Source organism: Lampetra planeri, unplaced genomic scaffold (genome assembly GCF_965212315.1).
Source record: "Lampetra planeri unplaced genomic scaffold, kcLamPlan1.2.h2 scaffold_1363, whole genome shotgun sequence".
In the NCBI taxonomy this organism is placed as follows: domain Eukaryota; kingdom Metazoa; phylum Chordata; class Hyperoartia; order Petromyzontiformes; family Petromyzontidae; genus Lampetra; species Lampetra planeri.
In genome coordinates, this window is record NW_027614081.1 from 1 (window position 1) to 14,735 (window position 14,735).

The 14,735-nt window shown below is 43.1% G+C and overlaps 2 protein-coding genes across 2 annotated transcripts; one reads left to right on the forward strand and one right to left on the reverse strand.

Moving 5' to 3' along the window:
• Positions 1-190: 190 nt before the first annotated feature.
• On the forward strand, positions 191-4,753 carry PPEF2 (protein phosphatase with EF-hand domain 2; the record flags this gene model as incomplete). Its single annotated transcript, XM_078622171.1, has 14 exons — positions 191-249; positions 530-659; positions 907-961; positions 1,350-1,525; positions 1,823-1,937; positions 2,010-2,056; positions 2,127-2,293; positions 2,582-2,618; positions 2,799-2,948; positions 3,028-3,345; positions 3,417-3,602; positions 3,691-3,833; positions 4,339-4,445; positions 4,563-4,753. Coding segments are annotated over 14 exons (1,881 nt in total), but the record flags the coding sequence as incomplete, so codon positions are not given.
• A 1,259-nt stretch (positions 4,754-6,012) lies between these two features.
• NUP54 (nucleoporin 54) lies at positions 6,013-13,262 on the reverse strand. Its single transcript, XM_078622169.1, is given in 13 exon segments — positions 6,013-6,141; positions 6,231-6,341; positions 6,899-7,018; positions 7,118-7,225; positions 7,436-7,529; positions 7,618-7,672; positions 8,578-8,775; positions 8,827-9,037; positions 9,118-9,344; positions 9,922-10,080; positions 10,508-10,594; positions 12,647-12,748; positions 13,220-13,262. Coding segments are annotated over 13 exon segments (1,644 nt in total).
• Between the last annotated feature and the right edge of the window lie 1,473 nt (positions 13,263-14,735).

Below are 14,735 nucleotides of genomic sequence, written 5' to 3' on the forward strand. Positions count from 1 at the left end.
ATAGGTAAGTTTATAATTCATGAAGACATTTTCAATGATCTGATGTTTTCTCTTACCAAAAATGTGTGTGTGGGGGGGGTGATGTGACAATGTTCTGTACTGAGATCTGTTCTTGCGCTTTTTGTTGTTACAAACCACAAGTTAGATATCGCCGGCTGGCACGTGAAAGTATCGTTGACAGTGACAACAGCAAAGGATTATGGGATGTGGCATGGGAAAGTCAGAACCTCAACCGAAGAAAGGTGACAATTGAATGATCCTTCTCCCTGTAAAGATGTCCTTATTTATTACAATAACTTAACCGGTTTTCTCATTTTTTTTAGTCAGCATCTCAGTTCCAGGTAAAATACCTGTTTGTTCTGTTCACATTTTAAAACGTGCGTTAAAAGCTGTCTAACTCACTTCTCACTGAATGTTGTGCCCCGCTGTGAAGCTGCCACCGGTGAGTCTTTCAAACTGGACCAAACATGGTGATTGTGTCACTGTCAGAGAAAGACCCTGGATACTTAAGCACGTTTTTCCATCCCTCAGCAATCAGAGCAGCTCTGCTGATCCAGCGCTGGTATCGACAGTATGTCGCTCGGCTGGAGATGAGACGCAGGTGCACGTGGAACATCTTCCAGTCTATTGAATATGCAGGAGAACAAGACCAGATCAAGGTGACGTCACAGTCGTATACTGGCATTTACACATTAAGAACAGGGGAGGATGTTGTCACACTTTGTTTTTACATTGTTGAAAGCTGCATATTCACAGGCCGATCTATCTATCTATCTATCCAATTTGTAGTTTTCTTTTAGTTTCATTAAATAATGAAATTAATAATGAAATCAAATTACCCATGATACATCTGCGTGATGACTGAGCCATTTCCCTCACAATCCATATTCTTCAAACTCTATGCAGCTGTACAACTTCTTTGGCTTCTTGATGGATCACTTCACACCAGCCAGCAGTGAAAGTAAGACCACTGATTTCTATTTCTATTCAAATTAATTTACTCGTAACCATGTGGGACCCATGTGGGACCCATCGGGGACGATGTTGTCCTCAGCAATCACCTGTCAAGTCCCCATGATCCTCTGTATATTACTCGACAACAGTAAATCTAAGAGAGTCCAGACAGGTTCTTATTTTTATTTACTTACTTATTTATTTACTTATTTATTTACTTACTTATTTCTTACTTATCACATATAAGATCACTGTCTTACTGACAGTGAGAATGCTCTTTTTCTCATTAACATTCATTCGTTAATCATCTCAAGCAAGAGAGCCCTGCGATGAGCAAGCAAGGCTTGCTTCTTGCGAACCACTGCCCCACCGGGTCACCCCTCTCATTAACATAGGAAACCTAATATCACACATCTTCCGGGAGAATGAAATCTGCCGTGACGCCGAATGGGAGAGATATTTTTGCTACGAGAGTGTGGAGGTACCCGAGAGCTACGCCGGTCCACATCTGACCTTCCCTGTGACCTTCTGTGGGGTGTCGAAGCTGGTGGAGGCATTCAAGCACAAACAAGTAGGTCGCGGACACACTGGAAAGTCTTCGTCTGAGACAAACAGGACGATAACGGTGACATCATGGGGCCCGTTCCAGAGTTTGTTCATCCTGAAAAGTGGAAAACAGCAGATTTCTCCTAATTTCAGATTTACTTACGAACGACATTCAAATACATTAAAAACGTTTGGTCAGTTGTTGAAAACAGAACTGAGTCTTCCTCACTGCAGGATTAATAGACTAGTTTTCGAACTTCTGGAACGGGCTGGTAGGATCAGATCAGATCCGTTTATTCCTGCCTGTTGTTCTCCCCAGTAGCAGCTCCACGCTCGATACGTTCTGCAGCTACTTGGAGAGACTTGGAGACTTCTAAGAATCCTTCCAAACATCAGCCATGTCTCTGTCTGCCACAACAAGGAGATCACCATATGTGGTACACCTGTCAATCATCTCACATTAGACACAGTCCATGCTCAGACTACTCACACTGAATTTGTTCCCTCAGGAGATTTACACGGGCAGCTTGAAGATCTGCTGCTGGTATTCTACAAGGTAATCCTCAACATTCCACATCACCTGAGTCAGGAAAATCCGTTTTAATTAACATTATCAACACGTCCAGAATGGGCTGCCGTCGTCGGAGAAGCCGTATGTGTTCAACGGAGACTTTGTGGATCGAGGCAGGAACTCCTTGGAGATCCTGCTCATCCTGTTTGGGTTCCTGCTCGTCTATCCCAATGACGTGCACCTGAACAGAGGAAACCACGAGGACCACATCGTCAACCTGAGGTGCAGACTGGCTTCACGGAAGTCGTCGTTTGATGGATTCAGTTCAAGTCATTTTTATTTGTCGTAGCCCGACATTACATCAATGGACTTTACAGTCTGTCCAGTGCTTCACCCTCTGTCCTTTAGACGCTCAGTCAGGGTGAGGAAAAACTGCCAGAATAACCTTTTAACAGGGGAAAAAGGCAGAAACGTCAGACAGAGGGATCGCTCAACGTAGGATGGACAGACCAATGATAGGTCGCTTACTTTGCTTAAAATTCATGGTTTCCTGCTTATATGTGTTTCCAGATATGGTTTCACCAAAGAAGTTCTGGGAAAATACAGGGTAAGTCTCCTAGAGCGGGTCGTCCCCGATCAGACCAGGTTCCTTGGTTGAATCCCTGCTGAAGTGTCACTGGGCAAAACGCTGAACCCAAAACTGATCCTGATCATCAGTGCATGAATATGTGGTGGAAAGCGCTTCGGGTGCATTTCACTTTGTGAATGTTGATAACTTGGTGTGCAGGTGCATGGCAAGAAGATCCTAAAGCTTCTGCAGAAGATCTTCAGCTGGCTGCCTCTGGCCACAGTGATTGACCACAAGGTGCTTGTTGTCCACGGAGGGATCTCCGACACTACGGACCTGAACGTCATGGCCCGACTGGACAGACACAAAGTACGACAGGCCTGAGGCAGCTACCGGTAGAGGCCATGAAATGGATTTGGGTACTACTTGTTTTCAAATCTGTGTGTAGTACGTGTCGGCCCTCAGACCTCCTAAAACGTCCACGAAGACCAACACAGACTCTGGTGGACCAGTGGAAGGCCGCCGTCGGGTGTGTTCTCTGTCACACCAAACCTCGGGCTCAGCTCGCAGGCATGACCTTCCACGCTGGTCGCTCCAAAACCTGACTGCAAGCAGCGAACTCAACTGGTCTGTGGAGAAGGAGCTGAAGAGGAGGCGCAGACTGGCTGGGTTCGACCAGTCATACGGCGAGACCAAGAAATCAGACTCTGACTCTGATCCAGAGTCTGGGGAGGCAACAGAGACAGACGAGCACGAGTGGAAACAAGTATGTGGGCGACAGATGTTGAGTTCTGGATCGGCTGTGTGGATCTTCCAGTGATTCATGCTGTCATCCAGATAGTGGACGTGTTATGGAGTGACCCCATGCCCCAAAATGGCTGCATTCCCAATGAGGTGCGAGGCGGAGGCTGCTACTGGGGGCCAGACGTGACAGAGGAGGTGCTGGGAAGACACAACCTCCAGCTCCTCATCCGCTCACACGAGTGCAAACAGGACGGATATGAATTCTGCCACAATCGCAGGGTGAGTAGGAAACCGACTGGGTTACTGTGGTACAGGGATCTTTTCCTCGAGCACAATCCACATGGGTCTGTGCCTCTTCGACCACCAGGTGCTGACAATATTCTCAGCATCTAATTACTACGCAGTGGGCAGCAACAGAGGGGCGTACATCCGGATGGGCCCGGATCTGGTCCCTCATGTCATTCAGTATCAAGCCAGCAGGACGTGCAGAGAACTCACCCTCAGACAAAGGTACAGTGACGTTACAGACGTCAGGAAAGAACTAATTAGACAAGTAGATGAAAAGGAAATCCGAACTGGGGAGGAATTGAGAAATTTAAATACAAAATAACCTAAAAACAGTAACAGTTCCATCAATGGAGAGAAATGTATAATTCTATGCATGGGAAATACTACAGTTTGAGGTACATCTGAACAATTAAAATTAAAAAACTATGACAGATGTTAAATATTGTATTTTTTCATATTTTTGGGGTTTGTTTTTTGTCCTGACTATATGTGAATGAATGTCAAAATTAAAAAGTGATCAAATGTAAATAGCGCATTTATTTGATAAAATAATTGAAATGAAAATTAGACTACCGTTACATTTTAAATAGAGTAACATATAACTGGAGCTAACGTTCCCAACGCTGTGTTCAATTAATACAGGTGGAGTTTAACCCCACTGATTTTTTTCGACTTTTGACGACAAAGACATTTTTCCCAAACAAAAAAGAGCATCTGTTTCTGTCAGTGTCGGTTGGACGGAACGATCAGCTCTACGAGCTCTGAGGGAACAACTGTTCGTCCATAAGTCCGATCTCATCGGGGCCTTCCAGGAGTTTGACCCCAACAACACAGGTTCTTCAGAGCACTAAGGCCATACTACTGGCTGATTTGTCACCATCTAGTGGTGTGTTAGGATGGAAATAGTGAGACAATACCTCCGTAATGCCATCTTTCTGCCGTGTGTCTCAGGTGTGATCTCTTCGAGGCACTGGGCCACGGCCACAGAGCGAGTGCTGAAGTTGGGTCTGCCCTGGAGGGTGCTGCGACCTCAGCTCGTCAGCAGCAGCCAGCACGGCGTGGTGGACTACCAGCAGTGGATACGAGAGCTGTCCATCACCGAGCCTAAAGCAGAGGTGTTTGTCTCCTTCCTCCTCCTTTAACCTCACACGTTGGGTGCTGCACTTAAAAGTTTGTTTGCATATTTGCTACCAGGTCTCAGATACCAGTATCTTGGAGACCATGTACAAAAATCACTCCAACCTGGAAACCATCTTCAGAATCATCGACACAGACCACTCAGGTGAGAGTCAGGAGCTCGACAGCTTCCTCCACAAGGCTCCTCAACGCTTACACGCCGCCTCTCTGCATCCCTTTTCCAGGTCTGATCTCGTTCGAGGAGTTCCATCAGACGTGGAAACTCCTGAGCTCCCATCTGAAAATGGAGATCAGCGACGAGGCCATCGCCAACCTGGCTCAGAGCATGGACTTCAACAAGGACGGGGGCATCGACATCAATGAGTTCATGGAGGCTTTCCGCCTTGTGGGCATCTCCACACACGTGAACCGAGAGCAGCAGGAACCGCAGACACCTGGATACTTTTGACAGGAATTCATCAAAGTGACGTGACAGTTTCTACCTCTTACACTTTTTGTTTGAGATTGTGTGTAAATCCAACTGAGTGGCGCACAAAGTAAAACAAACAGTCCACTTTTGCCCAAAGTTACCTGATTATTAGACAAAGCAAACATATTATAATAAAAAACATAAAGACAGCGTAAGAAGACACCTTCACTTTTGGATGAATGAACATAAACATACGCCGCTGCATGATGGGAAATAATCTGCCCGAAAGCAGATTAACCACTTCATCTGTCACTCAGCCTTTCATCCCTGGGCGGATGTGAATCCAGGTCATGAATCCTATCAAGGAAAGTCCTTCTTTGATGAGATGTTGGAAAAGTCTCACATCCGTTATACATTCGTGTCACAATGTGGACGGGGGAGGGTGGGCGGAAGGAAAAAAAAAAAAGATGCAACTTTTTAATTTAAACAAAATTTTAATAATATTCTAACATATTAAAAAAGAATTACAAAGATGTATGTACAACGTATTAAATCACAATGCACTCAACTTGTTCACACGCCTGTTGCATTTGCAGTCCTGTGTCCATAATCTGATCGGGGGCGCTAATATTAGCCAACGGTGAGTCATTTCCTTCCAGATTAACTCGTCATTGTTTTCCTGGGATAAACAACAGAGTCGAGTCGTGATAAAGTGGTGAATGGCAAATATCTGTGTTGCAAATACACTCAAATGTTCACTGATTTCAAACCATCATATGTTGACTGTCCTGTGTGTGTGTGTGTGTGTGTTTCTGGGGGTAGACACTGGGAGAGTGTGAGTATGTTTGCGTACACTCAACTGAGGATGCTTCCTCTCACGTGGCTGTTGTCTCCCAGTCCGTACTCTATAAGTTTGATGTCTTCCAAGTCCTCTTTGATGATGCTGATCAGATGACTTAAACCCTCCTGCTGCTGTTTCAAGTGCTGAGAGGGACAGACATGGAAACGTCTGACTAAAGTAAAAGAATCACGTATGTGAAGACGCTGGATGCATTTTCCTTCAATGTGCTCACCTGTTTGATTTCACGGAGAAGGTCACCATCAACACTGTAGCGCTCCTCCGATTTCACAGCTCCAAAGTGGTTCTGCATCCGGATTTGTGACATCAGTTCGTTCAAACGACCCTGTTACAGAACACGAAGAACAACGTCAGTGGTTTCATCTCCAACGGGAACCAAAGGAAAATACGCCGGGGTGTCAGATGTGTATGTGGAATAATTTCACGAACTTGACAAGTTGCTTTGATCATAAAGTGAAAGACTCTATGTCACTCAGTTCCAGACAGCTGTTACTAGATGTTTTACACCTTTGTAGACCCACTGTAAATTGCAATGCTGATGTGTGAATGATAAACTGAGACAAAATATTGCTGAATTGCACTTTTTTTCAAAGAAGGTTTAGGTTGTTAGCTCATTAAATCTACATGTTTTTATAACATACTTGTACTTACTGGCAGTAAAACAGAGGAAAAACTATGGAGTTGTTATTTATAGGTAGTTATGCTGTTATATTACGGTTATTAATCTGGCCCAATTAAGATAAAATTGGGCTGAACGTGGCCCCTGAAGTAAAATGACTTTACCTTACTAAATATTTTCACTATCACTAAAATTCAGAAATACCAAACAGCCAAAGTCTGAATGTAGTGTATCATGTTTATAATTAAGACACACACACACACCTTGAACTGTGTCGGGGCATTGAGTTCAGATTGAATGGTGTCCAGCTGCACCCGGAGGTGCTCCTCATCCACCTGGATGGCGTAGCCACTCTTCCTCTGAATCTCCTGTTTAATCAGCACCTGGGGGGGGGGGGGGGGGGGGGGGGGGCAGAGGAGTGGAGGAGTGAAGGATGTGAAGACAAGCAGAACCCCTCCGATCCAGAACACAGATGGAAATACCTGCAGCACCCTGTGAGACAGATCCATCAGCTTCCTCTTGTACTGGGAGATCTTGGCCACTGTCGTCGCCTGGTTCTTCTGGAGTTCACTGATGTCGTTGGAGACAATCTGCAGGGTTTTTTTTGTCGCCCATCAGAAATCTGTTTATGTGTATTTACTGATATTCTGGTCAACAAACAAAGCTCTACTGTAAATCCTTACAGTCATGTCAATAGTAACTGTTGGCCGATGAACTCGACAGCTGTGTTCACTGTCTGTGACAGCGAGAATCTGTCGCTGTCTCCTCAGATTTAGAGAAGCAGCAGTGCTTTCACTCACATCTACTCGGGTTTGGTGCTGTTTGGTCATCTGCTCCTGGATCTGCAGTCTGCAAAGCAGCTCTTTAAAACCCACCATGGACACAGGGATCAGCCTGGAGAACACAAACACTTACTGCCTGTACAAAAGCTGTGTCCAAATAAAGAACTATCTCCTAAAACCGATGTTCTTGCCCTACTTACTTCTCTGGGTCAGGGTTGTCCACCTTGGCCTGCTCCCAGATGATGGGGTCCACTCCTGGAGAGAGAACATCTTTAAGTAGGAAAAGACAACAACCAGATTTCTACTTCTGCACTTAATTCACGCCGTACCGTCGAGCCTCCACAAGCACCTCTCCAGAAATGGAACTGTGCCCCACGGCGACAGACAGCAACTACTGGAATTGGAGCAGCACTTCAGGGTTTGCCAGGAAATGGCAACTATCTCAAGGTGAGCGAAAAAAGTACTAGTATCTTTATGGAGCCGCTCACTTTTAGCCGCCATTGCTTGAACGCAATAAAAAGTTAAAACGGCGGTGGCATTCGATGCAAAGTCACGCAGACAGACCGACGTCTTGTTGTGACGTGATTTACGTCGGAGATGCGGAAGTAGTGGTGGAGCACCACCTGAATGTCGTCTAATGAATGTGAGAACCTCGTCAGCGCTGAAAATGGCAGAGAGAAGCAGTTTGCCACCGTTGTTTAAACGTAGTAAGTCGTCGTATGGGAACATTTCAGCAACACAAAAAAATAATCCGGATGCTCTGATGACCTACTAAATAAAAACTAACTATTCTATGTGCAGCATAGAGACAGTTAACTGAACACATTGAATGGGGCCGCATAGATAAAGACTTATAGGGGACGATGACGGTGATAGGCCAAATATTCTAGTCCAGTCTACTGATCCTCCCAAAAATGGATGGTCTATTCAATATTTATTTATTATTCATTTACTTAATTCTATAAAAATGTTAAGACCTTTTAGGCCAAAAAAGTTTGCATGAATAATGTTTGACATACAAAATAAGCCAAAGAAACATTTTATTTCCCTCTAATTTATAAATAGTGGTTGAAAATTCAGATGATACGATTATTTTGTGGAAAATCCATAACTGTGGCTTCCCTATACACCTGGGTTTATAGACACAAATTTCCGTGTACCTGCGGGGGCGTTTTGGTGAAGCTGTTTGAGCTGTGCTGGGGAGAGCTCTGTGCGCGTCACAGACATGGCCACTCCGAGCTGCGTTAGCTGGACCTTGACGTTCACCTGCTCCAGGTAACTGAAGAGTGTGGTGGAGGGGATCCGCTTGGAGGTGCCGTTTGGAGACCGCTCCACCACGTAAACCGTCACCTCGGTCCCTGAGAGGAAGAACGCTCGTTGTATGTGTAGCACTTAACAAATAACAACACAAGTGACAACGTAAGAATCTCACTGGTCGCTTGGCAAAGCTTTGACGCCATCTACGTTGACGGTGAGTGTCTGGTTGCTTCCCAAAACCTTGTGGAGAGACTCCACCAGCTGCTGCTGCTGCACGCGCACCTCTGCTTCTTTTTTATTAACGATCAAGATCACTAATCCGTCCTCGTCCTTACTGACTGGGACACAGTTGTAACCCACTGCCTGAGAAACACAAACCATCGACAGGCAAGGTCACATGACTTGTCCCTTCGGACCAATTGTGCTCGGTGATGGGCCACTACCTTGAACCTGCAGAAGGGGTTTTCCAGGGTGAAGTCCACGGGTGGGTTGTTGTTGCTGTAGTAACCCTTCCCGGTGCCCCAGTACGCCTGCAGCTGGTTCCATTTAGCCAGAATGGAGTCCCGCTCGTCCCCTAACAAGGTGGGCGCAGATAGCGCTGTGACCTGCTGGTACAGCTGGTTGGGCTGAGTCTGACCCTGCTGCAGCGTCTGCTGGCCTAACCCTAACCCTGCAGGGAGGAAGGATCGATTGAAGCGTTAGAAACAGTGGCACCAACATTTGGTTTGGAGGTTAGGAGTGTAGAGCACACACACAGAGATATTAAATAACACACTGGACATACTTTATATGTGTCTATGCCACAAAAGCCGTGTTTTCTTCATGACTGAGCAAATATTGATGAACAAAGTCATGTAACAAACCATCATTTGGAAAATGACATAAGAACACTACGTCAGTCAATCAATCTTTATTTATATGCACTTTTCATACAAAGTGAATGTAACCCAAAGTGCTTAAACAATGAAAAAAAACAAAAACAAACCAAGACCCACACAACTCATAACACAAGAGTAATTAAAATTAGTTAAGAGCAGGGATTAGAGGAAATCAGGTGTGAGGACACATCAGAGGGATAGGACCCTTAAATAAGGTAAGTAAATAAGGTCTAGGTGAACAAGATAGAAAGAATCACACATAAAAATAGAAGTAACATATTAAGATCAAGGAAAAAAATCTGTCTAAATATATAACTTAAAGAGAGATTTTAACACTTTAATCTCTTTAAAGGAAATACAAGAACCCACCTTGTTGCTGCTGAGCTGGCTGGATATTAAAGCCTCCAAACCCGCCCAGACTGGTTGTTCCTAACCCAGTTCCAAATCCAGTCGTCCCAGTTGCAGCCCCGGTGCCCAGGCCAGAGGAGAACCCAAAGCCTTTATTCTGTGTGTTACCAAACAACCCTCCTAAAATCAAAGAAAATAAACATGGGAACATAGGAAACAATAGGCTTCAGGAAAGACTGAGTGAGACATCTGGCTCACATCTGGTGGCAACTTCTGTGTTAGTGCATCACTCACTGACTGAAATGCCACTTTTTGGGAACACAAGACAAAGCAACTGGATGGTTAACACTTCAATATAACTAATATATAATACAATTAAAATTTAGGTGCTCCTGTTTATCGAGTTACCAGAAAACATGTTTGCAACCATTGATGTTTTTGAAGATGAGTTACTAATAACCCTGGCAATGTAGACTGCCTCACAGATGAATCCCATTAATATAACATAAACTATCGCTGAAGAAGAATCTGTTTTTCAAGTTTCTCATCCGGAACCATGAGACAGCAGCAAAAGGATTTTAATGGCTGACCTGACCTGATCACTGACCTGTGGTGTTAGATGGGGTGGCAAAACTAAAAGTGGACCCTGCAGCTGCAGCAGTTGTTGTAGTCGTCCCGAAGCCGCCAAACGTGCCTGAGAAGTAACGTGACCAGACACATTAGAAAACAAACACATACAAGCAAGTACAAGACTCAACATAAAGCTAGAAAGGTGTTGATTTTTGTTGAAGACATGTGAGCAAGAAAAATAAAATCACAACACACATTAATAACAGACAGGAAATCATGTATCCACCACCATTTGTCTGTGACAAACACCACTTTTACACTCGTTCCAGCTCGACTCGTTTGGTTCCAAAAACGTCCTTTTCCATTACAGCTTATTGGAGGTGAGTTCAGAAACTACTGTGACGACGTTTTATAAGCAAAACAAACACATAAACAATGTAGGACACAGAGAAGATGGGAAAGTTGCTGCTCAGTTTGTGGATTTTTGTCACAAACAGAACAGGTGATGAGAGATGTGAGATGGAGCAGGATACGATCACAGAAACCGAACTCCACACTGCAGGTCGCTGCATCCAACTCTTTCTGAACGTGTGTTTATTTTCCACATCAGCCATCTTAAATGAGCATGAGACAAAGAATAAAAACATTTGCTGTATCACTATTGCTGGTAAAAATGCCGGTAGATTCTTGTCTTGACCTCCTTCTCTCTTTAGCAGCCAATCAAATCAGCTCGCACTGTAAAGAGCACCAGATACAAGATGCTATTCCCAATGGAAAAACGAAAAAAAAGCCAAGTCGAGTCGTGCTGGAACCATATGGTGGAAAAGAGGCAAAAAGAAGAACATGGATATGTGATGGCATTTTAGGGAAATCAAATGGGATGAGTGCACAGTTCGACATTTTCCTCCTCATGCTAAGAGAACTGACAACGAATGATGTTGTGAGACAAATAAAGGTGAGATAAGAAAGGATCAGTGCATCACACAGACGATGGGTTGATGTTTGGAGACAAACTTTACTGAGAAAATCAATCAATCACAAAGGTTGTCTACCTGTGCTAGCCAGGCTATTACCAAAATTGAAAACAGTGCCAGTGGTGGTTGCTGTACCAAAGCACCCCACATTAAAGCTGACTGCTGCCGGGTTGGCATTTAAACCAAACCCACCAAAACTAAACCCACCAGCCGAGGTGTTTCCAGCGCCCAGCCCCCCAAATCCTGCAGCCAGCAAGAGGCAGGCAGCGAGAAAGAGAGAATGACATGAAGGAGTTAAACGGCGGGAAAGTTAGGGGATCAACAATAGAAAATAGTCAATGTGGGCGTTTCCTACCAGTGTTGGTGGAGCCAAAACTAAATCCTGTGGCTGGTGCAGCAGCAGAGGTGGTGGCAGCCCCAAAACTAGGAGCTGTGAGAGCTACAACGCAAAGCAAAGACAATGAACTGACACACAAGTTGAAAATAAGCATATGTTAATGCAACCAATAGGTTTAGGATGTGAAAGAAGGGACTTCTTATTCTGATGATCTTAAAAACAGAGAATAACCTGAATTTACTATCATATAACATTTTCAGTAGAGTATGTTTACAGTAGTCATACTTCAGTAACAGCATTCACAATTTTATAACGGTTGTGTTTTTCAAATCATGTTTACATTCTTTGGCTTATTTATTTATTGTGAATAATCTTTTTATATTTTAGTCCATGTATATTTGTTTTATTTCAAACGGAGTAAAGGGAGCCACCAACAATGTCCTTCAAACCAACAGTGTCCTTCAAACCATTTTTATAATACTCACTGGTCAATAGCAAAAACACAGAACGGGTTCGACAAATGGTCTTCTTCAAATTGTGGTATATATATTTGTTGATATTTGTTTTATTTGCCTTTAAATTTTTACTTGACCCTTGTTTGTTCAAATTGTGCAGAAGGTTTTCATCGAGATGTTTGGCCCATTCAACTAACTTCACCTACTTCCATGGTGCTGACAGTGACAAAATAAGATAAAGGGGTTACGTTATTTTACTGGAGATTTAACCTCCAGTTTACCAGTGAACCATGGTGGGAAGTGACAGTCACTACACTTAAAACAAACCCGTGGTTAGTACTGTGCTGGCACTAACTGTGGTTGGTTTGAGCTCACGTTATTTGATGATAAAGAGGTTGAGTCTGACTTACTGCCGAATCCGGATGCAGCGGTGGTGGTGGTGGCGGCTGTGGCCCCGAAACCAAAGCCTGTTGATGCAGTTGTCTTGGCACCAAAAGAACCGAACGAAAAGCCTTCAGAGGGGCACACAGAGAGCTGTCTGTGAGGAGCCGCAATCCTAAGGTGCCTAACTTGCGTTGTCAATGAGCAACATGAATGTTTAACTTGACAACTGCACTATGCGTTCCCTAGCTAGCTAACGACTCATATGTAGAAATCACCTGGGGAGTATCTGTGTCAAAACAATCGTCCTCATCAAAGTGACAGATTGACAGCGGAGGTTATCATAAGTCCCTTATGAATGAGACTTACTGCTGAGCAGAATTTCGAATGAAGTCGATCGTTTGCCGGTGGCCTATGATCAGGCGCATCGTGTGTAAGTGCTACCTTAGCACTGGCTTGGACTGAGCAAGTCGCGACAAATGTGCATATTAATATCATAACTGTCCAATATACGCAAGGTTAATTAATACCACTTTAAACTAAATTAAAGTGTGTTTTCCGTGCTGTTTCCATGGCCCATTGGGAAGGATAAATACAATTACCTGCTCCTGCATTATTCGCAGCACCGCCAAAACTGAACGCCATGTTGACTGTTACAGGGTTCTTCTTCTGCTGCTTTTTCTCCTCTGATTCATCTTCTTCTTTTTTGTCAATCTTCGAACTTAATTTCTCATTATCGCCCCCTGTAGTCTGGATCCGAGACTGTGACAATACAATATAAAACTGAACTATCATAAAAATTTAGATAATAGTATTAAAAAAGCATACATAAGTCAAAACGAAATGTCGAAATGTGATTAAAAACTGTAAAATTCTTCCCCCAATAATTAATAATAGAGTTTGTCACAATGACTAAGAATACATTAAAAATTTACCTTGATCTGGATCTTAACATTATATGGGCTCTCTCACGGGCTGGGACACCTCCTAGTTTAAATCTGACATTATTATATCGTCATCCAGGAAACAGACACATTAGTGAGAAGAGGACACATACTTATTGAAACTATTTTTATTTTTGTGTACATGGTAAAAACAGATTTACTAAAAACAAGCTGACAATTAGAAGAATATGAGGTTATGGCAATAATGATCATTTCATTAAGTACAAACTGTGATTATAGTAAGGCACAATGAAGCCCTTTGCAGTCCATACATGACGCTTTAAGTGTTTTGGTTTCAACAAAATAATTTATCGTCTTTAAACACTACACTAATATGGTGTAATACTGTTTTTTTTACTTGCATCTCTTGGGAATTTATAAGACTACAGGATGCACTCTCTATGAATTGTTTTTTTTGACAAGGTTTTCTTGAAGCACAAACACAAACAATAAAATAAAACAAGGAAGCTTAAAATCTACATAAAACAAGTGCACAAATCTCTGCTTTATTCACTGCTGTGGTATTTCAAAATGTTTCAACTAAGGATACTAGAGGGAAAAAAAGGCTCACCAGTGTTCAAATCTGATTTCAGCAGCATTTTTTCTACATTTCATAAAAGGATCTATAGAGACATATGCTGAAAAGTAATACTTTTAACAGCTCTGTGAAAAAAAGACTGTACAACAATCTATTCTTTTTCACATTGCAGTTTGACCCTGCCGGTGATACAATAATAAACCTAAATAAACATAAATAAAACTGTTTCAGGCTTGTTTTTGTTTCGTAGCTGGAATATAACACTGTGTATGTAACGGTATCCTGCATGTGTTATGACATAACAGGTAGTATTCTAATGGCTCAACTACAACATATGTTATGAGTAAATCATCTCGCTGCATGCCGCACATGAAAGTGGAAAATAAAAGCTGAAATCCTTTCAGGGTGTCACTTAGCACCTGTGGTGACAGTGAGGCCTTAACAACAGCATCGAGCTACACAGAAAGCAAAAACTACAATCCAACAGTACTTCTATAAACAATGACACCAAAATGATTTTGAAATAACATATAAATGGAACATGGTTAGTGACACGGCAAAACTGACTTTTTCATTCAGAAGGCTGATTTTAAACTCAGAATTTTGATTCTGACTTTAATTAAAGCTCTGAAAAAA